Source organism: Vicia villosa, linkage group LG7, assembly GCF_029867415.1.
Source record: "Vicia villosa cultivar HV-30 ecotype Madison, WI linkage group LG7, Vvil1.0, whole genome shotgun sequence".
Taxonomy (NCBI): Eukaryota; Viridiplantae; Streptophyta; class Magnoliopsida; order Fabales; family Fabaceae; genus Vicia; species Vicia villosa.
The window spans coordinates 77,915,815-77,935,391 of record NC_081186.1 but is presented as its reverse complement, the minus strand read 5'-3'; the positions used below and the strand labels follow the sequence as shown (position 1 = coordinate 77,935,391).

Below are 19,577 nucleotides of genomic sequence, written 5' to 3'. Positions count from 1 at the left end.
GACTAAACTAAGATACTCTTATCTTAGAATCTCTAGGCTAAAAAATGAGAAGACATTGAACAACATGCATTTCACTTACATGAAGCTTTTCTTTTCTGACAACAGTATTCCTACTAACTTAAAAGACAGACGTACCCCCATATTGTTACATATGTAAATAATGATTTCTTGACATGGTGACTTCTCCCCTAGGAAATCAAAGCCATTAAAATATTTTGACAACAAATCTTTTGAAGGAAACAAGGAGATTGGAGATTGATATTTTATAACCAAAAGCTAGATTCACACTCACCTTGAAACCATCACAAATAAGGTCATAGCCAAGCTTTCCACATGGGTCGTGTCTAAATGGTTAGGTTTGAAATTCATGGTATGCTACTCTAGCTTTTACAATCTATGACTACTGACTAGTCAACAACTTTTTTCAAAAATTTTGAATGCACAAGAACATTGACACAGGGAAGTTAGCGACACTGTCTTGGGAGAAAGTTGGCACACCTATATCTGCACCTGCAACTTGGCCTCAGAAAAAATCAAGTACATTAAAAAGCAAGTTGCCTCACCCTCTCTTGGCCAAAACATGATCACATCTAACACACCATGGGCCAATATTCTAATTAATTTCATCCTATGGATTACTTGGCACTTAAGAAACCAAGTTGAGTCAACAGTACTCTAACTAACATTGACAAAACCAAATTGATCAAATCTGTCTTCACTGCCGGGCATTGATTCTTGCCTGTTCAACTTCGACCCTGTTCAAAAAAAAATACTCTTTGATTTTATTATATTTATATTCATTCAATATTTTACAATTTTCAATGACTAAAGATAATAAAATGCACCTGTAAAAACTCCAATGGCCTCTTCGAATAACTTCTAGAACAGCCATCGAAAACTCTAGCAGTCCCACTTTAGCAGGCCCAGCTTCGAAAAGTATGGTACTATGTACCCATGCCCCCCTCAAAATGATATTTAAGGCCTGCAATCAAATATCAATTTCTAATATTAAAAAACATATAATTCTTTTTATGTTTATTCACACAAAGGTAAAAAAACTTACAATTGATACAAAGTATATCCTTTTATTCTTTAAAACCAAATTATCTCTAAGCCCTCGATTTGTAGATTGAAAATTGCAAAAGTCACCGTCTTTGACGATGTCCCAATAGGTATTGTAAAACCCCGTCACGAAAGAGGTGATGACGCAAATAGCAAGCCATAGGTGGCCATGTTGTCTCTTGTATGCAACTCTAGTTCCTCCGGCCACTATTGCGGAAACATACTTTACCATATTAGCCAAATTATTGAGATCACCGTCATCGTACCACCGTCTAATACACTGGAAACAAAATTCAACAACATGTATGTTATTTGTCAATAAGTTATAAAAAAATAAAATAGCAATATAATTGTTTTATTCAAACTTAATAAGCTTACTTGAAATGCACGACACAAATATGGAAAGAATGAGATGAAATATATAATCTCCATATAAATTCTTCTTGAATTGCGGGTTTCACGAGGATGTATTTTCAAAACTTCAAGAAAAAAGTTATAACCGGTAGCTCCCAAATGCCTTATCAGTGGAATCTGTGTTATAATCGTAACATAAAATTTATTTAATGTTAATAATTAAGATGCATTATAAGAAGAAAAGATAAAAAAGAAGAAAAAAAAATTAATTACCTGGCTAGTTAGTTGATCTGCCATAAACACATCAATTAACATAACCTGTTGAAATCATAAATTAAAATGAAATTAATAACGCTAAGTTTAGCTTTCTACATGATTGTTAATATAACAAATATAATTGTTCTCATTTGTTTCTTGAGGTTGAAAGTTACCTTAAAAAATAAAGAACATATAATCTTGCAAATGGCACGGATGAAGAAGTAACGTGTAGGGCGATAGAAAATGTTAAAGGGGAAAATTAGTAGACCTATGAAAAACTGAAAAAATTCATTGTTAGCCTAAAGATCTCAAGTTTAATATAGTGGTTAATATAATAAATAACACTTATTATTTTCTAAGAAAAAATAAGCTAACTTAATTGAAGATATATATCATTATACTCACCAGAAGTACAATTCCCGGAAATATAGCACTTTTGCATATAGAGAAGCCTGCAGCACCTAAAATAAGATGTATAACCATTGCTCCAAACACAATGGTCATCAATGTAGAGCATGCCAAAAATACATCTCTATAATGAAGTGATTTTCTTGGAGAGAAATCAAAAATTAAATTGTAGTTGATTCTCGTTCTCTCCCACATGTATAAGTTACATCCATACAAAAATAGATGTAGACTTAACAATGTGAACACACTGCACAAAATCATTGAAACTATGAGTACATTATTATATAAATATTTTTAGGGTAATGCTAACGAGTGCCCCAGGGGCACTGGTTAAGAGTTTAAAATGGTATATTTTATTTATTAAACGCTTTTATTAAATGTAGTGAAAATTAAAATAATTGACTATTGCAAAAAATAAAAAGGTATGTTTTTCTTAAAAACACTTGTATTCAATGCATTGTAAGTTTAAATAATTGATTTATTTATAGAATATTTTCTATATTTGGAATCCTTAACCAGTGCCCTTGGGGCACTCGTTAGCATTACCCATATTTTTATACTAAAATTGTCAAAAATTAATTTTAAAGAAAATTATGAAATATTTATTGTTTATTAAGTGTGTTTACTAATTAGTTTTATGATTTATAATTGTAAGATTTGATCAACTAACAAAAAAAAGATAATTTGTAATAGTTTGCGAAGAGTTCAATAGAAATTTTTTACTTAATAAGTAAATATATAAATGTTGAAAATGATTTTGTACCTCAAAATAGGAAACATAATTTTCATGTAGCCTTTTTCGTTACTGTGAGAGAATACGCCATAGAAATGTGCCAAAAGTGCGTACACACAAAACAAAGTTACGAAACATCCTGCAGACAATCCTGCAAAGAAAAAGTGAGACAAAGAGAGTTAATTATAAGATATAAATGTGTGAAAGATAAACTTTATTTTGCAAATAAAATTTATAACTTAACAAAATATTTAAAATTTGACTCATTAGCTTCGCGATTCCAAAACAACTTCCAAATTTACTTTTTTTTAGTGACTGCTTGAAATTGGACACTTTAAATCAAACATATTGTCTCACTGATATGATAAAGAGATATAAGTTTATATTTATAGCACAAAATACAATATTAATGCTAATGAATCTAACTTGATAATAAACAAGGAGAGATAAAGACAGAATCAATATATTACCAACAAAAAAATTCATCATATTTGAATCTTTATTTTGCTTGGGTTTTAAAAACTTCATTGTCTTTTTCTTGTCATTGTTGGTGAAGTGCTTTGAGAATTTGGACTCCATTTCATCCATTAGCCTAACAACCTTATATATAATTATAGCAACATATTAGAATCATATATTATTAAGAATATATGAAGATTAAAATCTATGGTAGATAATTCATCCTTTTTCTAAGGCAACTTTGAAAACATGCGAATATTTGAAAGACGTACCTTATCACAACTAACAAATCGAGATTTTTGCATCGCTTTCAAATAACTTTCAGAAACTTTTTGGGAAGACACCTGTTTGATCAATGATAATTTATAACTTTTTTCATATTATCGAAAGTTATTATCATATTACTTAATTAAAAGTTAGTTTTTCTTTATTAAAATATCCGCCATAGCAGTCATGGCGGTGCAATTTGATAACAGTGTACCAATGGTAGAAAAGGCTTTGTGAATGCTCAAATAAGATTTACATAGAACAATTTTCAATCTGCAATGAGTAAAAGCTTTGAATACTTAATCAACAATGAGTAGATGCTTTGAATATTACTAACTTCTCCACTAAATCTATGTGGCCATGAGTACATGCAAAATTTTGATTTAAAATTACTACAAAATCTAACTAACATCATAGCCCCCACAGCTCTTCAAATATTATACAAACATCAAATAGGCTTCATTAGACACAGAAACTTCTCTTATGCATATGGATCACCTTAGAAGACATTAACATATTTGACAATATTTTGAAGGAAACAGGGATTTGGAGATTGGTACTAAGAAATCATTTGACAAATTAGATAGACAATTCTTAATGAGGGTCCTGCTAAAAAGTGGCTTCAATTATTAGTTTTGCAAGTTGATAACTACCATTCTTGAATCGACAAAACTATTTATTGTCATCAATTGTACCGTCTGTAATTCATGGTATGTTGCTCTATAGTTTTACAATATATGACTACTCAGCAACTTTTTTCAAAAGATTGCATAGTTGTATCAGAAAGTTTTAATGTACAGAAAACATTGGCACAACAAAGTTATTCACACTCTTGGGTGAAAGTTGGCACACCCATACCTGCACTGCACCAGTACTTGGCCTCAATAAAAATTAAGTACATAAAAATGCATGTTGTCTCACCCTTGGCCAAAACATGATCACATCTAACACATAATGGACCGATATTCTAATTAACTTCATCCTTTGAATTACTTGGCACTTAAGGAACCAAATTGACTCAACTATACTCTAATTAACATTGACAAAACCAAAGTATTAAAAATATGCGATCCATAATGCAACCACCATTTCGAAAGGTCGTGACAAAGCCAAAGTTTATAAAAATTTGATCCAAAATCCAGGGAGGTCATGTGGTTTGCTTTTTAACTTCGGTAGCCTATTTCGAATCAATGAACTTCCTGATTCGAATCATGAATCTAAAATTTTCCTAAAACCATAGTTTTTATCTTCTTAATCCTAATTAAAGAAAGTTAGTGATCTTTCGAATTAATAGGCTAATCATCCCTTAAGTGATTACCATAGTGTTAATTATAAACACTCTTTAAGAGATGGTTTGATCAAATGATGTATGATTAAGAATTGGTAATGGTTAACATACAATTGTAATTAGAACATGGCTAATAAGTTGTAATAGAAGTTGAGCATATTACCTTGTCAAATTTTTTCAGTATCTTTGAAAAAGCGGTCATATTAAGTGAGCTGTTAAATAAGAGAATTAGATTATAATTCAGTATAATCATGAAATGATTAAAGAATGAGAATAAGACATAAAACAAACTACATGTAATTTTTAAAAGCTTTGGTGTGTTTGAACTTTCTCCAAAATTACTTTTGACAAAAACAAATTCTTGTTTAGAAATTTATTTCAAAAGAGATTTCTTATATTTTTTGTTTTTAATATCATTAATAACAATAATTAGAAGAATTAAAACCTGTAAATCTTGAGTGAATCGAGGCTTTGGTAGAATTCAACAAATGCACTTCTAAGAACTTTATGGGCATTGTGAATCTCCTGATGAAAATCTCGTGTTGGATGATTCACTAAATCCTCCCTAAGCTCATTTGTAATGGAAATAAATTCTGTAATTGAAAGTACAAAATTAATAGCAGAAATAAAAATAGAGTAAATTATGTGAATCTTGAACACAAATAATTAATTGTAAATGATATTAAATAGTTTAATATGATTTGGTTGTCATAAAATTATACTCGACTAATTAATATCTTGTGTTGGAAAAAACATGTAATTGACAATCTAACCTAACGAATTAGAATCTTGTGTTTGAGGAGGAGCTTCTTGAGCAATATTTGTCAGATGTCTTCGGTCCATAATAATTTTTTTAAAATCCAACAGAATCTGAAGCAGCTTCTTTAATGTATCTTCTCTTTCCGAAAATTCGCTCTCTTTTTTGATAAAAAAAGAGTTAATTTTGTTCAGCTCGACATCAAGGCTCACAAAAAACCGAGATACCTATAAACAGAGATTAGCACATTAGTAAATTAAAACAAAAAATATACAATATTGTATTTCACATTGATATAAATTTAAAAACCTACGTTATCTTGGGAAGACAGTGACAAAACATCGGTTTTGTATTCGTAGATTCCTTCTTCACTATTCACTGTGTTTATCTTCCTTAGCTGCATGCATAAAAAAGGAAAGACTTTTACATTAAGTCTTACATTTACATTATTACATTAGGAGAGAACTTTACATATTGTATCTATAGGCATAGGCAGTTTAATCTATCTAAATATCTAAATAAGAATTTGACAATCAATATATAGTTGGAATGTCATAGCAGTAGACAATATAGTTCTTTGGCTCTATTACTAATAAAAAATTTAGCTGCCTTTTCAACTTAGAAATTTTGTCCAATGATTTAGAACTTTGTAAAAATTACCTTTTGAACATTTAATTGAAATATTTCATTTCCCTACCAGCTTTTAAATTTGTTTCTAAAACTGATTTATAAACTACTTCTAATTGTTGTTTAATATTAATCCATCTAATGTATTTGTCATGTAGGTTTTTTTCCCCAATTTCAAACACATTATGATATGAGCAAAATGCATCCAATCACTGTAGGTTTCTATCCCCAATTTCAAACTCATTGTTTAATATCTTGATGGTTTGTTTAAGATCAAACCCATTTTTTTTCTTTAAATATAGCCATTTTTTCAACTAACAATAGAAACCAAAATTATTGATCAAAGAAACAATAATAACAACACCATGAACACAAAAAATACCTGAATGATATCCTTAGTAGGCGAGAGGAAGGAGGTGAATTTCTTTCCGATGGATGAAACTGAGTTAGACATGGAGTTTCTGCAGTTTGAGCTTGAAGAAGACATTCTCTCATGTATTTTCTTTGCCATCTTCTTAACTTTCCTGTTTGAAATCTTTGACTCCTTCATCATCTTTATCAGCTTCTTCAATCCGCCATAATCCATGTACTCCTCCTTCCATTCTTGTATCATGTTGGCACTTAACTCATGTCCAAACTTCACCATCACTTAAACGATACTGGTTTGGTTTGGAGAAATGAAACGTTGAGTTGCTTGACAATGTAGAAATGAAATGGAGAGTATCTTACTATTTTTGTGGTAGTAAGATAGTTCACTAAAATTAATTATAGATAGTTTTAACCAGGGGCGGATTATAATAAAATTGATGGAAAGAAAAAAAGATTAAAAAATATTCTATTTTTCTTTATTTAGTTGGCTGTCATAAATGAAAAGAAAATAAATATTTGAGTGGAATCCACTAAAAAGAATAACCCTTTTAAATTGGATGAAAAATGAAATTCTACTTGATTTTTTTGTTAAAATGACATAAAATAGTCATTATATTTTGAAAAATTAAAACTCGATGAAATTTATATTTAGTTTGAACATTAACAAAGTATTGTTTCTTTAAAATCCATATAATTCTTTCTAAAAGTGATAAAAATGATTTTAATATATTAAATTTCATTTTTACTTAATATTTATTTATAGAATCAAATAAAAAATATTTTTTAATTTCTTAATATTTACTTTTTGTATTTTTATTTAAGGCCAATTTATTTACAAATCATTCTTTCCTCTTACTTTTTATTCATTTTCACTTCTATTCTATCAAACAATTAAACATTTTTATCTCATTCCATTTACTTCCTATTTATTTTTATTCTTTTAACATTTTTTTTCTTTAATTTCTTTCCCGCAAATAGAGAGTTAAGGAAAAATGAATGGGTTTGATTAACGCGACTTGGAGAAAGCAGAGAAAAATTTTCAAAACATGTTGTTACATCAAAAAAGATCTTTCAAAGTTTCTCTCTCCACTGCACATGTTGACTTACAAGAAAATGGGAAGTTGTAATTCTCCTCTCAAAGAGAACAATAGAGCAGGCATAGCAGACTGACTTAACAGGTTGAAATGATAAGACTCACATTCCAACCCCTTGTTCAGAGACTTAGCCGGAAAAAAAATTGAAACTCCCTACTCCCATCATGACACCAAGATACATCATCCCAACTACTACTACTTGCATTTAATTTGGAGAGATTCATATCCTGCAATGAATAGTAGTTGGAAAGTTGCAACTACTATTACACATCTTATTTTTGATATTTGAATTATTATTAATACCATTAATAATATTTATAAATTTAATGTATAAGTTTAAAGATAGTGCATAAATAATAAAAATTAATAGTATAAATATAATTAATTGGATTTTTTATACTTACTATATCATATTAGTATTTTAAAAAGATAAAAAAAAATATTTTAATTGAATACATGCCTTTTATTGGTTGAATATATGTCAATTTATATTTTTTTATTTAACATATATTATTTTTTATATAACTAGTAAGATTCTCGTACTTTCGCACTGATAAAATAATTTAATACCATATAAAATGTATTTATATGCACGTGTAAATTAGAAATAAATTATTTATTTATAATGAGTAATTATAATATAAATTTAATTATATTAAATAATCATATAAAGAATAGAAAAAAGATAAATTATGACATTTAAAAATAAGAATTTGATTTTTAAAAGAAATTGTTGGTTGAAATAAAATAAGTATTATGTTTAGTAACCTTTAAATAAAATATTTTATTATCATATTTATTTATGAGTTTATACAACCAGAATCTTAATCAAGCGATTATAAATGTTTGATATTATATACAATTAATTAATTTGATGTTATAGATATTATGAGTACTGATTTCAATTCACATAACTAATGTGTTACTCATATATTATCTAACCAAATGCTGTGAGTGAATAATATTAAAATTGTGGGTAATATAAAATTGTGCCTTAGGAGTACAAGTTAAGAATTAAATACATAAAAAAATTTAGAATAATTAATATTTTTTATTATTTTTTTCAATATGAAATTTTTATTTTTGAATTTTTTAAATATATCCTTAAGACACAAGTTAGCATTACGCTAAGACTAATCAATCAAATATAAAATCATAATAATTATACCAAATATAATAACCCAACTGTTATTATTTTAACACCTCAAATATTCATGGAGCTTATTAGAAAGAAAAAAATTCCATTTTTTTTTATAAATAATCAAGTTTTTCAAAAAAATACATAAATAATCAAAATTTCAAATTAATTATATAAATGGCCAACTTTTCACTCTTTTTACACATTGTCACCACCATACATGACGACTACACTTAAATTTAGGGCAAGTCGTCACTCCTAGTGGCGACTACATTGTTCTTTTTAGGGAAAGTCGTCACTCCTAGTGGCGACTTGCCCTAAAAAACAATGTAGCCGCCACCTATATTGGCGACTTGCCCTAAATTTAAGTGTAGTAGCCCCTTAGGGTGGCGACAATGTGTAAAAAGAGTGAAAAATTAGCCATTTATGCAATTAATTTGAAACTTTGGTTATTTGTGTAATTTTTTTGAAAATCTTAGTTATTTAAAAAAAATTAGATCTCAAAACTTTATTGTTGATGTTTTATATGCTCCTGGTCTTCATCATAATCTTTTGAGTATGAGACAACTATCAGAGAAAGATTATAACATGCAGATTCACAATGGTTTTTGCACGTTGATTGACAAAAATGACAGATTTACCACAAAGGTAAGAATGACACCGAACCGCTTATTTCCTTTGAAAATTCAACATGAAAATTTTCCTTGCTTGAGTTCTATTATTCCAAATGATGATTGGTTATGGCACATAAAATTTGGCCACTTTCAATTTTCTGGCTTGAATTACTTGTCAAGAAAATGTTTCTGGATTGGTTGTTGTGAATACTCCCAATGGACTATGTGAGACTTGCCAAATTCGAAAGAAGCATAGAGATTCATTTCAAACTAGAATATCTTGGCGAGCGAAGAAGCTGCTAGAGATAATTCATTCAGACTTGTGTTCAGTGGAAATACCAACACTAGGTGGTTGTAAGTACTTTATTATTTTTATTGATGATTTCAATAGAAAGACTTGGGTGTATTTCTTGAAACAAAAATCAGAAGCATGTGATTCCTTTAAGACATTCAAGGCATTTGTAGAAAAACAAAGTGGTTGTAGAATTAAAGCATCGAGAAAAGACAGAGGTCAAGAATACCTCGCTGCTGCAAGTTTTTTAGCAACATGGAATTGAGCATCAATTAACAACAAGATATACATCTCAAGATAATAGAGTTGTTGAAAGAAAGAATATAACAATTATAGATATGGTGAGATGCATGTTGAAGGCCAAACAAATGCTCCTGTCATAAGGTTGTATAAAATTAAACTGCTCATTTCGATATCAGCTCAATATAGTTGAAAAATACATCAAATGAGTTAAGTATGCATTTCTTAGTGGTAATCTGGAAGAAGAAGTGTACGTTGAGCAACCTGCAGGATATGTAGTCAAAAGAATAGAGGATAAAGTATATATATTGAAGAAAACATTATATGTCTTGAAGCAGGCGCCAAGAGCTTGGTGTAACAAGAATGATTCTTATTTTGTGTAGGATGGTTTCTAGGGATGTCCTCACGAGCATACGTTATATATCAAACACATTGATGCTAGAGATGTCCTTATTGTGTGTCTATATGTTGATGATTTGATTTTCATTGAAAATAATTCAAAGATGATTTCGTAATTCAGGGATGCTATGATTAGACATATTGAAATGAGGCATATAGGCTTAATATCCTATTTCTTTGGCATTGAGATCGTCCAACAAAATGATGGAATTTTCATTTTCCAAAAGAAATATGCTAGTGATATTCTGAAGAAGTTTAAGATGGAGCATTCAAAGCTAGTTTATACACCCGTTGAAGAAAAATTAAAGTTGACAAGAGAAAATGATGGAAATAGGGTAGATTCAACCTATTATAAAAGTTTGATCGGAAGCTTGAGATATCTGACTGCGCCAATAACAGATATAGTCTATGGAGTTGGATTGCTCAGCAGATTCATGGAAGAACCATGTGTTAGTTATTTGCAAGGAGCTAAGTGGATTCTTCGTTATATAAAAGATACAATGACTGATGAGATTTTTTATGCTAGTAATAGTGATGTGGAACTTATTGCATATACAAATAGTGATTGAGAAGAAAAAGCACGTCAGGGTACATATTTCATTTGAGAACAGGTGCAATTTCATGGTCTTCAAAGAAACAACCAGTAGTTGTGCTTTCTACCGCTAAAGAAAAATATATTGCAGCAACCAATTGTGCTACACAAATAGTATGGACGAGAAGAATTTTAAAAATGATACATCAGAAGCAGAATAATTATATATATATATATATATATATATATATATATATATATATATATATATATATATATATATATATATATATATATATATATATATATATATATATGAAGAACAGGTTCTAAATGAGAAAAGTGGAGACATTAAATTAAGGGAGGCAATGTTGAATTAAATCAAAAAACATCCAGAATTATTGAGAAAGTTTTGAAATTAAATAAATAGTTACTAGAATACTTTAGAAGGTAGATAAGCTTAGAGATTAAAAATGTACATTACATCACCGCCTCTAAATTCATTAAGTCTCTTAATTAGTAAGTGGAAATTTCTTTGGCCACCTCCCAACTTTCTAGCCCACCTCTGGTGAAAAACCCAAACTACCCCTGACTTCGGAAATGCATCTTCGAAATACAAGAAAAAGGTGTTTTCGGAGATGCATCTCTGAAAGCGCCTTTTTTTTTGAAAAAATTGTCTTGTTTCGGAAGATCATTTCCGAAAACAACATTTCAGAAATGAACTTCCGAAATAATGCGCGTTTTGCATATTAAGCAAAACAGCCCCCCTCCCCCAAATCATTTACCCTAATCTTCTTCCAAACTCAAACTCTCTGCAAAAATTCTGCAAAAGCAAGTGTGAAGTATCAGAGGTTGCCAAACTCTTCTTCCAAACTCAACCAAACTCATCTCAAACACTAATTGGTAAGTTTATCATTTTTTTTTCAATTTTTAGATCCATTATTCATTACTATATTAGGGTGTTTAGAAACTGAAAAAATCACATTAAGATAGGTTGGTACTGATATTAGGTTGTTTAGTAGGCATAAAAGTAGTTTTGGTTTAGGTTTTTGGGGTCTGCCATTGGAGGTTGCAGAGAAGTTTTGCGCAGGGGTGTTTCGGAAGTTCATTTCCGAAAACACCTCCATTCCCAGTTTCGGAAATGAACTTCCGAATTGTATCAGAAATGCAATTTTTTTATTTTTTTTCTTTTGTATCGCATATTAATCGATTTCAATTGTTTACAGGAACATGTCAGGCAACCAACCAACACGCATCAGACAGGGTAGGGAGACCCAGACTGCGTCGGCTAGACGCGAGCGGGCGGCGGCGCAGCTGGCGTCGACCCAGGGACGGGGGCAGGGTCGGGGAAGCCGTGTGCGAGTTCCCGTGGACGTGGGAGAGGGTACCTCTTCATCTGGATCTAGGAGTCGGCTGGCTCGGGTATCTTCTTCCCGCCAGCGAGAGGAGGAGGAGGAGGACGAGGAGGTGGCAGTTCCATACCTTGAGCCGGAGGGGGTACCGGATGTTGACCCTCCACCTGGGGAGGAGGATGAGCAGGAGGACAGCTACCCGGGAGGGCCCATTGACACTTCCGTGCTGATATCCTACTGCGACCACGTCGCTAGGCGTATCTGGGAGGGAGAGGTATTTTTTTTATTTAACCGTTTATAATTTAGACGTTTATTCGATATTTTCTTAACGGTCTATTTAACATATGCTTTTATTTGTTTTGTTTTGTAACAGGAGAGAGAGCCTTTGAAAATGGTGAACCACTCCCGGAAGATTTTTAGTCTGTTTAAACCAGCAGCTCGGTGGTTTAACGACGCGGTGCGAGGTTCAGGGCTTAGCGGGCTCTGCATGACGGGGTACACCACCATCAGCCACGGCATGCAGGGGGCATTGTGGAGCGCTGGCACGAGGAGACGTCTTCTTTCCACTTGCCGGTTGGGGAGATGACGATCACCTTGCTTGATGTGCAGTGTCTTCTCCACCTGCCCATCAGGGGGCCGCTGTTGACCCACTCCCGGATCCAGAGAGTCGAAGCCATTGAGTGGATGGTGCTCTATTTGGGCATGGAGCCCGAAGTTGCTGATTTTGAGTGCGCCACGACATCTGGGCCTCATATCCGGTTCATCACACTGAGCCGCTACTTCGAGCACCACCTGGTGGCGGCGGCCGAGGCTGAGGCTGAGGGTGACGAGCTATTTACACAGTATCACCGCGGCTGCGCTCTCCGGTGCTGGTACATGCATGTGGTAGGCGCTGCATGCTTTGTGGACAAGAGTGCAAGGTACGTCGACGTGACCTACCTCCGCTACTTCATGGACCTGGATACCATTTACCAGTGGAACTAGGGGGCAGCTACTCTGGCATACCTCTACCAGAAGCTGAATGAGGCCTCCAACTGGAGGACGAGGCAGTTGGTCGGATCCTACACACTACTCACGGTACGTTTCATTTTAATTGTTTCGTATTTATTTATGTTTCGTATTTGTGTTTCGTATTTACTTATGTTTCGTATTTATTTATGTTTCAGAGCTGGATCATCTCCTACTTCTCCCGCATCCACGGCTTCCACATCGATCCTGCGTACGTTGACCCCATGCCCAGGGCCGCCAGATACGTTCTCTAGAGGGGGAACAATGCGGTGGGACCATACCGTGGGTACCTGGACCGCACGATGCACGACGACGTCACCTGGAGGTCGTTCAGCGACTACACTCAGATTGTCCCCTTTGACGGCATATCTCTATATTCTGGGTGGTTGGCATGCGGGACTACCATCATGGTCCGGTATCTCCCTGAGCGGTGCATACGGCAGTTCGGATTCGTGCAGATGATACCCAGGTCACCCTTCGAGGCTGCTCCCGACACAGTGACCAGAGTGCAGCTCACTGCCATATGGGACGATTGGGCGCATCATGTGGTACCGGAGGAGTATCGTCGCCGGCGGGTCACCCAGGACTGGCACAGAGTGGAGGGGTACGTCACATGGTTCTATCGGGTTTCACATCCTCTGCTGACACCCGACGCTCCCGGCGCTCCTAGGCCAGCACACGAGGAGATCCTGGAGAACCAGCAGGCCGAGGATGACCACGCCATTGATCTCCTGCCGATCTGCCAGCGGATAGAGATGCTTGGGCGGGACCCGTTGGATCGAGGTGTCGTTCATCAGGACGGTCCAGAGGCAGACGCCGTGATGGAGATGATCGTCACTGATGCGGGCTGTGCAGCGGCATACAGGCGGCAAAGGAGGGCCCAGGGTGAGAGGGTTACGCACACCCAGTAGTGGTCGGGTTTATTTATTTTTTGTTTTCGGATTGTATCTTTAGCACACTATTTTTATTTGGATTTGGATCGGCTTGTATATATTACTTTTTTATCATATTAGCTTTTTCTGTTTATATGTCATTTATTTTATTTCCCGATTTCCTTTAATTAAAAATAAGAGACTGTTAAGAAAAACATTAAAAAAAATCAATTTCTGCATAATTCGGAAGTTCATTTCCAAAACCCCCCAAAATCTGAAAAAAGGTGTTTTCGGAAGTTCATCTCCGAAAACACCCTCCATGAGGTGTTTTCGGAGATGCACTTCCGAATTGTGGAATTTTTTTTTAAAGAAAAACGCTTCGGAAGTTCATTTCTGAAGCAGGGGTAATTTGGGTTTTTCGCTGGGGGTGACCCCATAGGGAGGTGGCTAAAGAAAAAACCTTAGTAAATTTCTTAGGCACTAAGTATGTCTACTACAAAGCCTACATAATAAAAACATGATTGAAAGCTTTGCAACATATCAGTTTTCAGAAATAAAGAGTAGAATTACAAATATAGTTTCGTCTTGTTCTCTCTCCTTTATAAGTGTGTGTGTGTGTGTGTTTGAATTTTATACAAATCCCAATTGATATCATAAGGTGTGTATTAGAGCACGCAAAAATGATTAAATTTGTGTATGTGTACACAAATACTTCTTTTGATTAATGATATAATAGTTTGAAATTTAATATTAGTGAAGATTTATGTAAAATTACTTCAGATATTTAATCTATTTAATTAAAAATTAATCATCAATTTAAAAGTGCATAACCACTTTTGCCCTATTTGTGTATGCTAATTGTCAGTCCTACCTTAAAATGAAGTAAATGCTTTGCTTGTGCTGTGATGTGCTCAGTAAAATAGTACATAAATATATTTACTTGGTCAGAAACAAAAGGTATGAATAGTTGTCAAATCAGGAAAGTAAATGAGAGTAACGTGGATTTTTTTACTGTACTGCCACAAAAATGAAACAAATATACCATAATGCCACAAAGTGAAAATAAATGACCAATATGCCACACTTGTAGTTCAGGTCCGGCCACCCCTTGGACGGACGGATGAAGGAATTTTTTGCGTAGTTTGGGTCCGGCCAGGGGTGGGCCGGACGCTAACTGGATCCTTTTTTTTTATTTTTTTTTGTTTTAATTGATTTAAATGATTATTAAAAGCTATAATTGATTTTTTATTTTAATTAAAGATTAAAAAACAATAAAATTAAATAAAAAACATTAAAATATAAATTAAAAAATTTATTTGCCAATATTTATAAAAAACATTAAAATATAATAAATAACATTAAATATGAATAAAAAAATATTATTTCCAATATTTATTTTATTCAATACATAAACACGTACAAGGAAAAAAGGCCTATTTTTTTTTGGGCTTTGGTTGGACCATATGGCCCCCAGTGAGGCATTTTTTGGGTATCTTTGCTCTCTTACCCTTACCTAACGGTTGCTCAATGTTTGGTGGAGGTTGCCTTTGTGGAGAATCGTCGCTTGAAAGATCATCGTTTTGATGCGACGGACCATCATTCATAAACCTCGCCAGTTCTTGTGGAGTTATTGTCAGTAAATTTTCGAGTACTTGATCATCAGTGATGTCAATGAATGGTTGAGTAGAAGCTACAAAGGTTTGTGGCACATTTGATGACATGTCTGGATAGTAGACATTTGTGGTGTCAAAGATATGTTGTGGTTGGGAGAGTGAAAGCGGTTGAGATTGGGAGTATGATTGGTCGAAGTCGGGTTGAGGGATTGGGGTGTTATGTAGCGGTGGTCGAAGTGTTGATTGTTGATATTGTTCTTGGTGATAGTAGTAGTTTGTTTGGGGGGTTGAGGTGTAAGGGGTAGGAATTTGAGATGGGGTGGCAAAAAATGTGTGTTGTTGTGTGGTTTGAGTGTGTTGGTATGTTTGTGGAAAGGAAGAAGTTTGTTGTTGGAATTGTGTTTGTTGGAATTGTGTTTGTTGGAATTGTGTTGTTGGTTGGAATTGTGGTGTTGTTTGGAATTGTGGTGTTTGTTGGAATTGCGGTGTTTGTTGGAATTGTGGTGTTGTTTGGAATTGTGGTGTTTGTTGGAATTGTGGTGTTGTTTGGAATTGTGTGGTTGGTTGGAATGATTGTGGGATTTGTTGATGAAAGGTTGTTTGTGGGGTTGATGTAGAGGAGGTGTAATAACGAGGGTCTGCCAAATACGTTTCTTTCGACAAATATAACAATGGAATATTTCTTAACCATTGCATATATTCATCGGTGTGGCGTAGAGTAGTACTCAACTCACCTGTCATTATTAAGTTTCTTCTACCTTTCCACTCATTGTTCTCGTGAATGTTCACATCTCAATAATTACAATCCTTTACATCATTCTTCGTTACCAAGTGATGATCTCCAAGACACCTCGGGGGTTGAGGGATGTTTTGCGTAAAACCAAATTGAAGCCTAACCCTGTCGGCGTGATGCATTTCCACAATATGAAAACAGATAATATATGTAGTTGCACTCCACGCTTTAGCTTCTCGTTGAGTGCGACGAGGATATTCTTCGTAAGGCCTCCACAAAAACTGTAAGACATAAATAAATATAAGAGTCGTATTCAAGTAAATGAAAGAGTTAGTATATGGCTTGGAAAATAACTTACATCTCCTTGGACCATGTGATCCAAAATGAAACGATATCCATCAAGAAAAGCATTTGGAGATGAGTAATACTCCATACCTCGTTGTGCAAATCTTGCATATTTAAAATGTTCAATTAGGACTATGCGTTAATTTAGTGGAAAAATAAATATATAGAGTAAAGAATTTACCTAGTGGCGTATGGATAGGATGAAGCAATTTCACTCCTTGGAGCAAGTTGTGGAATGCGATAGTAAGTCCACACAGCGAGAATGAGTGAGCAGCCTGCAACACTCATGCATCCTACACGACATGCTTTGCACATCTCCCTGTAAAGGTAAGCCAAACACGCAGACCCCCAACTATATTTTCCACATTCATCAAGATCTTTGACAAATTTGAACCAAGAAGAATGCAATACACTATGAGATTTATCAGGAAATAAAACAGCAATCATACTTAAGATATATAATTTTGCATGCAGTATATTTTCCTCCTCGGTTTGTTGAGAATGGTTTTCTAATTCATTCAACTCGTCGTGTATCCATGTCAATTTTACCGAACCCTTCACCCTATCACTAAAAGGTTGTAGGCCTAAAGCATCGATACAAGCATAATCGGGACCTTCAGTATCACCTACTACAGCTCTCCCATCTACGCGGAGGCCAAACAACATATTTATATCCTCTAATGTGATTGTACATTCACCGGTCGGCAAATGAAACGTGTGTGTCTCAGGCCTCCACCTCTCATGCATCGCAATTACAAGTTTAGAATCAACACTTCTAAAGTTGATTTTGGAGACGATCCCAAACCCGGCTCTTTGTAAGTAAGGCTTGATAGCCTCACTTGGCTCCCTATCAAACATATGATTATGTAGTCTAAACCTTTTAGACTCATCCTATACAAAAAATATATAATTTGGTTAGTATACAAAAACAATAAACTGTGAAAAATACGTATAAGAATACTAGTAACAAATTTAAAATACGTACGAATGCAGCCACGTTCTCTCTTGTTCCTCGATGATTATCTCCCAAAGCAAGCAAACCAGACATGTTGTGTGATTGTGGTAGTGATAATTGTGTGTTTCAGATGAATATGTAATGTATGAAATTTGGAAGATGTTATGAGTTTGGAGTGATAATGATAGGTTGAATTTATAGTCAAAGCAAATGCATTGTAGAATCCATTGGACAGACAAGTGTAATGCATGCAATATATGGAGCATGCTATTATCCAACATATATTAGACTCTATTGCATGCTTTACTATTTGATTTGATTACACAATGGCAGATGGGACAAATGCATGCATGCATGCAGCGGAAATTGAGCCTAGTTGTCGTCCGTCCCACCCTTGGACGCACTCCAACTATCCTTGTTTGGGTCCGGCCAACCCCTGGGAGGACTCCCTTGTGGTCCGGCCAACCCCTGGGAGGACTGAAACGTGATTCGTCCTTTGCCTGGACGGATTCTCTACGTGTCCATTTTTGGTTGGCACAGTATTAATACCACTTTGACTGATAAATGTAAAGCAACACACATTCAAACACACATTCAAACACATAGAAAATTTATTTGTTCAGAGAACAAATATAGATTCATTTCAATGGCTCAGAGAAACATTATTTGTTCAGTGCATTACAATGGTGTTATCAGTAACGATCTAACCAACAGTTTTTCGTTTAGTAATACCGAAACAAAACGTTTCAAAGTGCATTGTAGAGCCGATTTTATGCATTTGAAGGAACGGATCGAAACAAAATTGCAACTTCCTGTAAGTGAAAATATTTATCGACTTCCGTTGTTTAATGGAGACAGCGGTATCATTTTTTACGTCATGAAACCAATAGAGGACGACGATGGCGTTAAAGTGATGTTCGAATGTCACAATTCGTTTGCACCTCTTGACGATATGGAGCTATATGTTCATATTGTTAGTCCTCCCATTAACCAATCGCAAGAGTCGCATTCGCATCAATACGGTTTGAGCCAACCCACTGACGAAGAGCCAACCCAAAACAACGAACCATTTATACCCGACGAACAGGTGGACGAGTACAGTGAGGATGAAATACAAGAAGTGCAATATGAAGATCTTTTTGGTGATGACAATGACCCTGATATTGTTGAGTCGTCGCAGCCTACACTTGCACGACCGATTAGCATGTACGCCCCACCGGATCACATGCGAAATATCTGTTTAGAAGAGGCACCGTCTGAATCAATTTTTGGTTCCCACATAACAAACTATAGTGATGTTGATTTATATGAGGGAATGGAGTTTGAAGACAAGGAGGAGTGTGTTGCTGCTATGCAACATTGGCATATCACCAATAATCTTGATTATTGGGTATACAAATCTGATACGAAGAGATATGTCATCAAATGCAAAAATCCAACTTGCAAATTCAAATGTAGAGCATCAGTTCGCAAGAAGAATTCTAAGTGGATGATAGGTAAGTTGAGTGGACCACATGTCTGCACAACCACTTCAATGTCGCAAGATCATAGACAACTTACATCAGATATTGTCTCTCACTGCATCAGAGATTTGGTTAACACCGACCCCTCAATTAAGGTAAAGCTCATAATTTCTCATATAACAGGAAAGTATGGTTATAATATATCTTACAGGAAAGCGTGGATTGCAAAGGTAAAGGCCATAGAATCCTTGTATGGAAACTGGGAGACATCTTACAATGACCTTCCACGATGGTTATTGGTAATGAAAACATATCTGCCTGGAATGATAATAGACTTGGAAACTT

The 19,577-nt window shown here is 34.3% G+C and overlaps 2 protein-coding genes across 2 annotated transcripts; both read right to left on the bottom strand.

Annotated features, from left to right (window-relative positions):
• Window positions 1–393: 393 nt before the first annotated feature.
• On the bottom strand, window positions 394–6,859 carry LOC131619409 (phosphate transporter PHO1-like). Its single transcript, XM_058890508.1, has 15 exons — window positions 6,596–6,859; window positions 5,900–5,983; window positions 5,603–5,813; window positions 5,275–5,422; window positions 4,993–5,041; window positions 3,547–3,618; window positions 3,286–3,415; window positions 2,846–2,966; window positions 2,080–2,329; window positions 1,848–1,952; window positions 1,690–1,734; window positions 1,441–1,593; window positions 1,064–1,342; window positions 846–982; window positions 394–755 (listed from the first exon to the last, which is right to left on the bottom strand). Exons 1-15 carry the CDS (start codon window positions 6,857–6,859, stop codon window positions 716–718), a joined length of 2,088 nt encoding a protein of 695 aa, XP_058746491.1. The 3' UTR covers window positions 394–715.
• Window positions 6,860–16,528: 9,669 nt separating this feature from the next.
• Window positions 16,529–17,862, bottom strand: LOC131619408 (serine/threonine-protein phosphatase 7 long form homolog). The gene is made up of 4 exons (XM_058890507.1): window positions 17,800–17,862; window positions 16,996–17,705; window positions 16,828–16,918; window positions 16,529–16,750 (listed from the first exon to the last, which is right to left on the bottom strand). Exons 1-4 carry the CDS (start codon window positions 17,860–17,862, stop codon window positions 16,529–16,531), a joined length of 1,086 nt encoding a protein of 361 aa, XP_058746490.1.
• Window positions 17,863–19,577: the final 1,715 nt, after the last annotated feature.

What these genes read in the sequence shown, in the direction of transcription:
- LOC131619409 (XM_058890508.1), bottom strand. Translation starts at nt 6,859, where the DNA reads ATGGTGAAGTTTGGACATGAGTTAAGTGCCAACATGATACAAGAATGG. An exon ending in GATTCACTCAAGATTTACAG is followed by an intron (nt 5,042 to 5,274) that starts GTTTTAATTCTT and finishes CTTATTTAACAG; the next exon opens with CTCACTTAATATGACCGCTT. An exon ending in TTCCGGGAATTGTACTTCTG is followed by an intron (nt 1,953 to 2,079) that starts GTGAGTATAATG and finishes GAATTTTTTCAG; the next exon opens with TTTTTCATAGGTCTACTAAT.
- LOC131619408 (XM_058890507.1), bottom strand. Translation starts at nt 17,862, where the DNA reads ATGTCTGGTTTGCTTGCTTTGGGAGATAATCATCGAGGAACAAGAGAG. An exon ending in TCCTATCCATACGCCACTAG is followed by an intron (nt 16,919 to 16,995) that starts GTAAATTCTTTA and finishes TAAATATGCAAG; the next exon opens with ATTTGCACAACGAGGTATGG. An exon ending in ATCACATGGTCCAAGGAGAT is followed by an intron (nt 16,751 to 16,827) that starts GTAAGTTATTTT and finishes TATGTCTTACAG; the next exon opens with TTTTTGTGGAGGCCTTACGA.